Here is a 12,500-nt window from a genome sequence, read left to right as displayed (position 1 = left end):
AACAGTACAAAGTCCTGTTTCAACTGGTCCATCTGACTTTCTGCAGCTGGCCGTCCGGTGTGAGTGCTGCACACAGTAGTTGCCATTTCCGTAGTCCTCTTTTGTGCGTCCGTCCTCCAGCCGTCCTGCACGACAGACAGTTGTGTCTGAGAGGCCGCACATCAGAAGCAAATTAGTGATGTGTGACACAGTGTTCAACTCCGGTGTCTCCCCACCGACTTCAGAATGCTGCAGTTAATAAAGAGTTAATGAAGAAGTGATTTAACGGCAGGTCCTCCGGGCCGCGGGGCGAAAGAACAGGAGTACTTAAAGCACAGCTTGTGCTGCGGCCGTGCCCGAGTAACAAGCGTACGCAACGTTGCACAAGTCTTTAGAAGTGCAGCGGTTTGAGATTAATGAAAGAAAATATTTTTTTCCTTCTTCTTCTTCTGGTTACTCATTGCCGGACTGCTGATGTGGTCGCTTTTTTCCGAAACCTACTGACTCTCACTCATAGCTACGCTATTTTTTCAGTTTTTGCCGCAGCGGTTAGCGCGGTTGCCTCACAGCAAGAAGGTCCTTGGTTCGAGCCCCGGGGTAGTCCAACCTTGGGGGGGTCATCCTGGGTTGTCCTCCGTGTGGAGTTTGCATGTTCCCCCCGTGTCTGCATGGGTTTCCTCCCACAGTCCAAAGACATGTAGGTCAGGTGAATCGGCCGTACTTAATTGTCCCTAGGCGTGAATGTGTGTGTGTGTGTGTGTCGGCCCTGTGATGGCCTGGCGGCCTGTCCAGGGTGTCTCCTCGCCTGATGCCCAGTGACTGCTGAGATAGGCCCCAGCATCCCCACGACCCCAACTGGGATAAGTGGTTTGGATAATGGATGGAAAAAACAAACTTTTATGTTATTAGTTCCCTTTTTCCATTGTGGCGTTGTGGAGATGGTGGGTGTACTTTGACTTCCTAGCTCCACTTCAGTAAGAGGAGTCACTTTGTTCGACAAGATGGACCCCTCGGCCTTACGCCCTCTGACTGAACTGGCTACAGCCTATCCATCCATCCATTATCCAAGCTGCTTATCCCGACCAGGGTCGCGGGGATGCTGGAGCCTATCCCAGCAGTCACTGGGCGGCAGGTGGAGAGACACCCTGTACAGGCCACCAGACCATCACCAGACCTACATGTCTTTGGACTGTGGGAGGAAACCGGAGCCCCCGCAGGAAACCCACGCAGACACGGGGAGAACATGCAAACTCCACACACAGGACGACCCGGGACGACCTCCAAGGTTGGACTACCCAAGGCTTGAACCCAGGACCTTCTTGCTGTGAGGTGACCGCGCTAACCACTGTGCCACCATGCCATCCGGGCTACAATCATCTATTGTAAAAGTCCATCTAATCCTTCTTATTTACACTTTGAGCACTTGGCTGACTGATCTTACCCAAAGGTACTTGTGGTTGCCGAGCAGTTTTTGCTCAAGGGCACTTTAAAATGGTTACGGGGATGTTGCAGGGAGTAAACCTTTGGCGTTTTCTGCACAGGTTGCGCTCTGTATCTAACGCGCCACTTCGACGGACCAATAGTTTGCTGTATTTTTGGATACGTGATCTGGCCGAGTTACACGGTGCAGGTTGTTAGCCCTGGCTATCGCCAGCTGAAACACAAATAGACTGGAAATTGTATCTGTTACAGGAAATGGGTGGTATCACCGAGACAGGAAGGGATTTCAATAAGTTGAGATTCAACAACGGCACGGAGTGACATGTCAATTGAAGTGGCTGTCAGTGTGTTACCACTGCTCCAAGCCAAACAGGTCTTCCTCTGATGAAACTTTAAAGACTTTGTTGAGTGACTGGCGCACACTGAACAGTTGTAAAAGCCCTCATGGCACTATAAAAAAAATGTCTGCAGATTTTATGGTGAAAAACTGTCCAACCATGTCAGTAAAAGACCGTAAACTCGTAAAATAGGTCAAGTCAAAACAAGTCAAATCAGTTTTATTTGTACAGCCCATTATCACAAATTAGCCTCAAGGGGCTTTACAGCAACACAACATCCTGTCTTTAGACCCTTGCGTCGGATAAGGAACAACTCCCTAAAAAAACACCTTTAACAGGGAGAAAAATAAGGAAGAAACCTCAGGGAGAGCAACAGAGGCGGGATCTCTCTCTCACGAATACAGTTTCTGTCTCAGTGAGACACCGTAAATATATATATATCAGCCAAAACAATAATTATTACATCTCTTTTGTGGAAAAAAATATATTACTTCACCATTAAATACCCTTCCGTTGTTTTTATAATAGAAATATATATACCATAATATATATAATAGCCAACACTGTAATTTTTGCATTTATTTTTTGTTGAAAATACATTTTGTCACCATTAAATGTACTAACCGTTGGGCTGATAACAGAAATATGCTGTTACCGTATTTTTTTATGGTAAAGTTCTGGCAATCACAGCTGCCAGTTTTTTACCGTAAAAACAACAGTTTATTTTTTACAGTGTATTTAAAACCAGTCTCATTGTTTAAGACCCCTGGCGTATGCTACTTCACGTAGCCCTGCTAGCACCGGATTCAACCTAAGGTATCCTACAGAATCAGAATCAGAACCATGTTTATTGGCCATATAGGCTTGCACAAACATGGAATTTGACTCTGGTTTCGTGGCAGATAGCACGGTTTCTATAGCATTTGTCTTTTGCATCAGTTCCGTTCTGTAAGTGTGCCCAGCCAACCATGTTATTGTCCAGTATCAGATTCAATACCATGCTGTGCCCAATCTGGGCCTGCCATGGATACATACATATCAGTACTCGGGTTTTAATTTACATTGGAAAACTAGTACAGTATACTACACATCGATGTGCAGTACATTGCACATCGATGTGCAGGTAAGAAACCTGCAGACACCAGCATGTAACCCTGCCAGTGCCATTTCAAAGTGGCTCGCTACCAGATTTATCTGTGTGCCTCACCTGCACACTTCTGTGTCCATTAATGATAGACCTGTTTATTGTCAGGCTGAGTGCTTTATGGGAACTAGACTCGGACGTTAAAGCAAGGTGGTTGTCAAGATTGCGTCTCCCATCGCAGAAGCTTTTTGTTGCATTTCTTTCACGACACTTCCACAAGGGTTAGCACTAAATTCTGGTAACCCCAAACCTCGGTCTTTGAAATAAAACACTATTCAGACTCAGCCCACCTGTACTACACCTACTTTACCGTGCTGGGACACACACACTTAGATTCAAGCTAAGTCCACAAAATCGTGTCCTTGCTATTCGGTGACCCTCTAAAGCCTCCCTGCTTCCTCAGTGAAGATAAACAAACAAACAAGCCAACATTTGAATGGAAATGGATTGCAGACTGGCCTTTTACAAACATGACGACATGTTAGCTGAGGGAGGGACTTGTTCACCGAGTTAAAAGGCCTTTTTGTCTACCTGTTTAACCTGCTTGATAGCATCTCTCGCTCTCTAACACCGCTCACACAAATCTGCTTCCTGGTAAACCATAGCCAAACTGCAGAACCTGTGTGTGTGTGTGTGTGTGTGTGTGTGTGTGTGTGTGTGTGTGTGTGTGTGTGTGTGTGTGTGTGTGTGTGTGTGTGTGTGTGTGTGTGTGTGTGTGTGTGTGTGTGTGTGTGAGTTAAACAAAACAAAATCACTGAGGTTTCAAACTGGCCAAAATTCAAGGGCTGCTTTGTTGACATTGAAAAGGTAGACGTGGAAGATTTACCCGGATCTGGTGGACGGCTGGTGGTAATTTATCAGGCTACAAGAAATTAGCTTTAGCTATTTTGGAGCATCATTGATTAAGTTTAAATCAGCACTTCTTTTACAAAGAGGTGCCATTAGAGTCTGTCAGCCGATCGCTCGGAGAAAGAATAGAAGATGAAGGGAAAAGAGTTGGGATAGCAAAGTGAGAGATGTTTTCTTCTGTTTGGACTGCAAGCTACAGCATAATTACCATCTATGGTCCAAGGTTTTAACAAATTTTGGGAAAACGTGAAGATTTGAAGTGGTATCCTGGACACTTGGTGGATTTTGAATAAATTGATCGCTGACTTTAATGCTGATGGTATTACACCAGTAAGTCAGACTTTGCTACAGACAACTTTGTCCTGCTGAGAAACAAGGAAATGGAGTGACCTTGCTGAGCACTGGCCAACTTTTTCCCTGGTAAAAGGAAATGGCTGGACCTCTGGTAACTGCTTCTCTGTTTTGAGGGACTGAGAACAGGGATGGTATCATCCTAGGTCAGATAAGACAGTATAACATAACAGGCTAAGCTAACTGCTAGCCCATGCAGACTGGCAGTTCCAATAACACCGAGGGGGGGGGTCTGGCGGTGTCCTTGCCTTGGCGTTGACTGTGTTTTTAGTGTCGTCATGTGGAGTGCGGGGATGTGTGTCGAAGGTGTCTGGCTGGGAGAGCTGGCGTTGTTGGATCGGTTGAGGGAGCCTGGTCTGCTGTGCCCGGTGGGCCCAAGGACCACGGCCCTGCCCGGAGCTGCGCAGGAAGAGGAAACACAGAGGGCGGTCTGATAGTACGTGGAAGCGGGGCAGGCTAAACTAACTGCTAGCCCATGCAGACCGGCACTTCCGACAGTCATCCTGACTGGCGTTCGTTCCCTTGGACAGTGATTTTTTGTTTAGTTTGGGTATATGTGTTAGTTTGGATATGTGTGTTCTTGTAGTTTTTGGATATGTGTTTTTGCCTTTTTGTTGCACTGCTGTGGGCTAGGGGAAACAACATTTCAAATGACAAATAAAGTGTTCCTGATTCCTGATAACATGCCATATTACCAAGACTCAGCATCAAGCCTACGGGAGCCGCTGCTTTGGGGTGATGCTAACGCCTCAACTTACCAGCCACCAGGAACTGCAGAAGTTCCCCGTTCTGTTGAACCAGGGGGGCATTGTAGACGTTCAGAGGGGAGGTGCATGAGAGCAGGTTTGTCATTGGGGTTCGTGATGGACTTAGTACAACAGATGCTGTTGAAGCAGTCCCACGAAGAACTGGTTGCAGTCACGTGATTCTGATGACGCGCGAGATTCAGATGGAGGGCAGGAAGTGAAAAGTAGAATGGAGGAGATGGAGCTAGTTTAGCCCGAACTGTGCTAGTTTGGACGATGTTATGAGAGAAAGATATAAACAGGAAGTAAGACATGTTGGACATGATCCTTATTTTATGAAGATTGGTTTTCTGACGAAGTGGTCACTGCACACAGGTGCATTATCCGACTCCGCTCCTCCCGACCTCAGACGACGGTTCACAAGCCTTTTTTTCTGGCGTTTTCGGTCAATTTCTTCTATTTTTCCCTCCTCATGAACAACAACTTTTGGTGCTCAATAAAAACTCCTTGTGGGTTTCTCAGTTAATGACGCCAAACATAGGCATTTCGAAAGTTTGTGATGGTGCTTCCTATGCAGAAAAGCACGTCCTGCCCTCCATCTAGTTCGTGACGTCATATGCAAACAACAGAAAAAAGAAAAACGATTATTTGTCTGCTATAAAGATGATTTCCCACCTCCGTAAGCACCAAGTGCAATGCAAGATGGAGGCTGAACATGCTAAAAGAAAGAGGCACAGCGAGAAAAAGACGGGGACTGCCAAGAAAAAGAGGGTCACCGTTATTGTTGTGCATTATTGTTTCAAAATGGCCCCATCATTTACGGCGCAGTCTCTCTGGAAGCTGGCCAGTTAGCTCCCACAGGTTTACCCTGAACCTGCAATATGGCCTTCGCTGCTTGGTGTTGGCGAGTCAGGGAGGGCACATCAACTCAGAATGACTGGGAGTCTGTTGGGCTAAAATGCTATGATGTTTTATTTCAAAGAACTAAAACATTCCCACACAAATTTCAGTTTAGATGTTAACTGGCATCCAGTACTAGTTTTTATGTCAGCCTGACTTATAGCTGGTGGACATGATTTCAAATGTGGCATTGCTAGCATCACAGCTAGCCGACGCCGATTGGTTGTTATGCTCATGAATATTACAATATACAGCCGAGGCACCTAGGTTAGGTGACACCCTCAAACTCATGAATAATAAGTGAACACATCAACATAGCAATTTTTTTTTTTTTTTTTTTACACAATTTCAGGGGAATTTCCTCTGAATTCTGCAGCAATTTTCAATAATTTATATTATCATTTCACAGCTATGTGTATAATGCTAAACAAATTGCTGGAGTAAACAGCTGTTTTGGGGGTTACGCCCCATAGAGTCTAGGTCATTCTGCACTTCCCATACTCGGCAGGATCAGTATCGGCTGCATGAGAGTTTCCTTGCTTCTCTTTCGTAGAAGTGCTTTGTTCACGGTTATAATTTGCATCCACCTGTCTATTCAGCTTTTGGTTTGTTTTTGTTCTTGTTGGATTTAAATTGATGTCAGATTGCGCCACAGCGTCTGAAAATGAAATTTGTTTAACTGAGGAACAGATAAAGATAGAGAACGAGGGATAGTGGAGCGAGATGGAGAGAGAGAGAAGGAATACTGACTGGGATTGGACTTGATTCAGTTCTTGGCAGGCCAGACGCCGTCCGTCTGTCTGAGCGTCTGTTCAGGCTGACATGCCAGCTGGCATCTGGCTCTCTGCCCTCCTGTGGCGCTGCTGGCCAGTCCTGACCCAGAGCCAGATTTCTTCCTCTGATAAGAGACTGTGATGTCATCAACTGAATGAAATCTGGTCTCTGGATCGTCACATTCAACATCATAGCTCTCACTAGCCTGAAAACTCCACTGCAGGGTAAAATGGGGCTAACCAAGGCTTTTCTCTGCATGGCACGGTGGCCCAGTGGTTACCACTGTTGCCTGACAGCAAGAAGGTCCCGGGTTCGAACCCCAGGCCGTCCCAGGTCCTTTCTGTGTGGAGTTTGCATGTTCTCCCTGTGTCTGTGTGGGTTTCCTCCGGGTACTCCGGTTTCTCCCCACCATCAAAAAGACATGCATGTTAGAGTTAATACTCCTGTCTGTGCCCCCGAGCAAGGCAATGGAAAGAAGAACTGGAGTTGGTCCCCGGGTGCTGCAGCTGCCCACTGCTCCTGTACAATAGGATGGGTTACATGCAGAAGACATATTCATTGTGACTGTACAATGTCGAATAAAGTGGCTTTTGGTTTTCAGCTTTCTCCAAGGCTACTGGTTGGTCTTCACTTCCCATATGAGTGATTATTTTTCTTCCAGTTCTGATATGCAAACAGACTTACATTCTTTTTTCCAGTAAACTAGCAGCTATTAACTCAGTGTCCACTGTATAATCTGAGCGTATGCTTGCAATCCTCATTTTCAGCTCTAGTCATTGCCATTCATCTCAGCAGTCTTCTTATTTAACTGCATAAGTATGCCATTTTCATGCTTTTATGTTAAAGATGTAGCTATGGGTGTCAAAACTGCATTTATATGTTAAATGTGTTAAAATAAAAGTGTTTAGTTCAGGTTGGCCTGTTGCGCCGACTTGAACTTTCCAGTGACCTTAATACATTGTAATTCGCCGTGTTTAAAACAGCGGAAGAGTAGAAACACCATCAGTGCCATGAACACAACATGCAAAAAGAGCTGCAGAAAAAGACTTTAAGCACCTGAAATAAAGGACTGTGTTAAAATGCTACCGGGCACGATGTAGCATAGTACAGAACAAAACTGCACCCATCACCTCGATGTATTAGAAACCTACCACTGAATCTTCTCACTGGGCTCCAACACAATCCAACGGGGCAGTTGTTCATCAGATGGTGAGGATGTTCTGCATCAACTGCAAACAAACTGGACAAACTGTGTTGAAGCCCAGTGAGACAATGTAGCGCAATCACACACGTTTTTGTTTGTACAGTTCTTAATGATGCCTGATGCTTTAATGAGGCCTGGGTTGAAACCAAAATTGAACCTATTAAGAAATTTCTTTTTCTAATCGGGCATTATGCGCATGATATAAAATACAGTACAACAAAGTGATATTTACCACCAGCCGACAGAATATAACAGTCATGTTTCCATCGAATTGCCAAGCAGATTTTAAGCAAACTGTTCTCAAGTCACGAAAAATGAAAAGCGAATTAGGTGTGTTTCCATCAGATCCATTGAGGCGGAATGTAGTTTTTGTGTTCGACGTCATAAATCCATACTTCAACACCTACGACAAAGACGGACCGGTTAAGACGAAGAAGCGGCTGACTGAAGAAGCTGGGAAGCACGGTGGCCCAGTGGTTAGCGCTGTCGCCCTACAGCCAGGAGGTCCTGGGTTCGAACCCCGGGGTTGTCCAACCTCGGGGGTCATCCCAGGTCGTCCTCTGTGTGGAGTTTGCATGTTCTCCCCCTGTCTGTGTAGGGTTTCTCCGGGTGCTCCAGTTTCCCCCACCATCAAAAATAAAGACATGCATGTTAGGGTTAATCCTCCTGTCTGCGACCCTGAGCAAGGCAATGGAAAGAAGAACTGGAGTTAGTCTCCGGGCGCTGTACTAGCGGCTGCCCACTGCTCCTAGCTACACAGCTAGGATGGGGTAAATGTAGAGAAAGAATTGCCCCACAGGGATCAACAAAGTATCTCAAACTTTTTTCACGTTACTGAGGGAGATTTAGGAAATTTTGCCGTGCACATCCAGCGTTTGTAATGCAACTCTTCATAATGCCTTTTATAATACTCTGACAGAGTTTCCATGCTGGTTTGTTGCCACAAGTTCCCCTGATGCGGTGGTTTTGTGCAACATTTTGGGAAGCAGCAGGTTTACCATTTCTGTAAATGCAGTAAATGAAGGATGGAAGTGTGTTGTTGCAGCTCGTCTGCAGAGTTTTCTTGCTGTGACAGGAGAGAGGGGATTCAGTGTGCTCCACAGTGCTAACCTGTTGTGCCAACAGCATTTCTGCCCTCACTGTTTTTGGTGAAATATCTGAACCATGTTTCTGTTTTGCTGGAGCCAATCTGTTGTGTGTCCCTCCAGGAGACTGTTCCTGGTGGTCTGACCTCTGTGTCCTCTCCAGACCTCCTAGCCTCTGGGGTATGGACGCTCGCTCTTCCTCTCTTCCTCTCTTGGTCCCATCTCTCTCTCTTTCTCTCTGTTTTTGTCATTTAATTTCTTTTTTACTGTCTCTTTCTTTGTTTCTTTTTCCACCATTCTCACCTTCCTCGTTTTCTTACATCTTGTCCTACCCGTTAGTTTCTTTTTTCCTTCTTTCTTTCTTTCTTTCTCTCTCACTCACTCTGTAGTTGAACTTTTAATTTTGGCCAGCCGCCTTGTTTCTTCTCCTTTTTTGGTGTTGTCCTTTTTTTCCAGTCATCTTTCTACATGCATTTGAGCCAAGCATCAGTCATCCATCTGTCTTTACCTCCAGTGGTCATAGCATACTTACACACACACACACACACACACAATTTCACTGTCATCCACTGAGAAATTGTTTCTTCATCACTCAGAAGTCATCATCACAAATGTTCATCTGTCTCTCCTTTTGTCTCCCAAATCTTATCATTCTTCCCAGGTCCTCTTACACTGAAACCTGCCAGTGAGCGGATGTGGTGTCGCTTAATTCTGTTCAGTTCAACGTGTTCTTAAATTCGACAAAAAGCTTTTAAAAATTAGGTGTTGAAGCAATAAAATTGATGTAAATTCCCAGTCACACATGTGAGCTAACTTGTGACTAAGGCACTAGATAAGGTGGCCCCTTTTCACAGTCCGCTTTGTGTAAGGGTTTAAATGCAACTTAAGCATATTTAAAAAAAGAACAATAATCGCAAAGGCGAGAAAACACCAGATTTAAGCTAACAGCTATTTTCCATCTTTGGAATTAAAGGGATTATTTCACTCATTAATACGCAAATTACATCTCTCATTCTCTTCGCTCTTCATCCTTTTACTTTAAGCTTTAGTGATTAGTTTGCAGAAAGGCTTTTGCCAATTCTTTTCTGTGTCTGGGGGGGGTGGGGTGCGACAGTAGCGTTAAGAAATTGCTTAAAAGATCTAGATTTAGATTAAAGAAATTATTCACAAACAGAATAACCCACTTATGATTCTATCTGTTAACCCGCCCTCCCTGTCGAGATCCCCCTGAAGAAAAAGTACAACCCTCCATGTAGTCCAGGTTATACATATGTGCCAAATTTGAGGGGATATGTTCACCTTTTCATAAAAACATGAAAATTGGTACACTTGTACAGTTTGGGGCCCTGAACACTTTCAGAAATGGCGCCATCACAAAAGCACCTCGTTGCAGCCATGGCAGCCGTTTTACTTTCTGCCATAACCGAATTATGTATTTTCCATCATATCTCCTGAACCAAACATGGTTACACAGAAAAGTTGAAGTCTACCCCTATGTTTTGATGGTCAACGATTACAATGACACGATATACAACATCATAAACCATTCAGGTGAATAGTTAATGATGAATTCAGTGATGTTGTGAGAAGGAAATCACAGTATCTGAGAACCTCGGCTAGACTTTATAATATTAAGTCTTTTGCATGCATATGGAGTTTTAAAAGCTTTAGCTGCTGGTTTTGGATTTGCAGCCAGGGGCAAGAAGACAGCATGGGGTACCTGGAATGAAGATGACATGGCAACGTCAAAGGCTGCAAAAAGCATTCCAGAGGAGGTCATTTCCATTGAGGAGCACTTCACAATTCTCCTCTACGATCGCACCATCAGCCAACTCAACACCAATCAAGCTCGTGTTGAGTTGTTCACAAAGAAAGGAAGAGGAATGGAACAAATCCCAACTAAGGATGCACGGGTGCAGGACCTCAAAAGAGCAGTGTACCAAGGAGCACACTGTTGTGGACAGGCACTTGAGGTGGCACCAAATATGCCATCTCCATCAGACTGGGGTTGGATATTGTGGTCAACTCTTCCACAGGCAAGCCAGTCCACCCTTGAACTCTTTAGTTCTAGCTGCAAGAAAGGCTGCTGGGGGCATTGTAAATGCAAAAAAAGCCTCCTTAAAGTGCACAGCTCTGAGTCAATGTGGAGAAGACTGTGGAGACAGTGAAGAATTTGTTCTTCAACATCATCATCAACAACAATAACAGCAATAACGAAAACAATCCAACAAATGTGTTTATGAAATGAATTTTTTGAAATACATCTTTGTGTTTGACACATTCTTATTAAGCTACGTTGCTAATCAGAATACTTTATTCATCCCCGAGGGTCATAAGGTCATACTGAATATTGTTCTACTCTTTACAGTCACTGTATTGTCAGGGTTAATGAACAAAAGGTTTCAGCTTTTAAAACTCTGCACAACATGCATGCAAAAGACACGCTATTATAAAGTCTAGCCTAGGTTCTCAGATACTGTGATTTCCTTCTCCCGACGTCACTGAATTCACCATCAACTCTTCACCTGAACAGTTCATGGTGTCGTATATGGTGTCGGTGTGATCGCTGACCATCAAAACATAGGGGGTAGACCTCAGCAAAATACATAATTCGGTTGTGGCGGAAAGTAAAATGACCGCCACAGCCGCCATGGGGGGTGACTGCAAATGAATTCTGAAAAAATTCTGAAAATGTTCAGGGCCCAAGTATAGCAAGTTTCCTGATTTTAGGAAAAAGGGAACACATCACCTGGACTAACGGGAGTCTATTTATACAAGCCTGGGGCACGTGTTGCCCCTCTCCATGGTCATGCACTTCCATGTGAAGCATTGCACCACCTCCTCCGCCTTCCCACATCTTGTATGTATTTATTTTACTGAAAGTCGTCCTCTAAACCCTCGATCCGTCTGTCCAGTCAGCCTGCCTCTTCCTTGTGATCGCCCGGAGCCTCGCAGCTGATGCTCGCTCGTGGCTCCCCGTCACGTGCACTCCCCTCCATTCTAACCCCCCCCATCTGTCCTGGTCACCTGTCACTCACACGGCAGCCCCCCCCCCCCCCGGCGGCCTCTAGACGGGACGGCTGCCTCCGTCACGCCCCGCGTCTCGCTGTTATCCTCGTCGCCATGTTGTGTGTACATGTTCTGGCGCCCCGTCGTGGTCGCTCTGTGGTTAATCTGGGTGTCCGGCGCTGTTGCAGGAGTACGAGGCACGGCAGTCCAGGTCTGCGGCCAGCAGCTCGCCTACCCAGCATGCTGCGGGGCGGAGCAGGAAGAACCTGGAGTTCGAGCCCCTGTCGACCACAGCGCTCATCCTGGAGGACAGGCCGGCGTACGTACGAGGCTTGGTCATTCATTTGGCTTTTTCTGTCTTCCTCGTTTTATCCTCTTTTTCCTTTCTCTTCTTCGTTCTCCCTCTCCTTTATTTCTGCTTATTATTTTTCACACTTCTCTCCATCCTCACTGTCACACACTGAACACTTTTTGTCTCGGTTGGCTATGACTAAGCGGAGTCAAAGATCAACCTATTTCATATTCCTCCACATGAAGCTTCTGTTGTGTGTGTGTGTGTGTGTGTGTGTGTGTGTGTGTGTGTGTGTGTGTGTGTGTGTGTGTGTGTGTGTGCGCGCTTGTATGTCTGTGTCTGCAAGTGAGTGTGCACGCATGCAATTGTGTGTCTGTTTTCTGGTGAGG

At 45.4% G+C, this 12,500-nt stretch overlaps 1 protein-coding gene across 1 annotated transcript in view; it reads left to right on the top strand.

The window, feature by feature from the left end:
• The window catches only part of tbc1d12b (TBC1 domain family, member 12b), a 38,738-nt gene that overhangs the window by 8,725 nt on the left and 17,513 nt on the right, over positions 1-12,500 (top strand). Inside the window, exon 3 of the mRNA XM_056296977.1 lies at positions 12,008-12,138. Coding sequence (XP_056152952.1) covers positions 12,008-12,138 — 131 coding nt within the window. The remainder of the gene's footprint in view (positions 1-12,007; positions 12,139-12,500) is intronic.

This window comes from Lampris incognitus, chromosome 17, assembly GCF_029633865.1.
Source record: "Lampris incognitus isolate fLamInc1 chromosome 17, fLamInc1.hap2, whole genome shotgun sequence".
NCBI classification, from domain to species: domain Eukaryota; kingdom Metazoa; phylum Chordata; class Actinopteri; order Lampriformes; family Lampridae; genus Lampris; species Lampris incognitus.
This window is presented reverse-complemented; position numbering and strand designations above follow the sequence as displayed.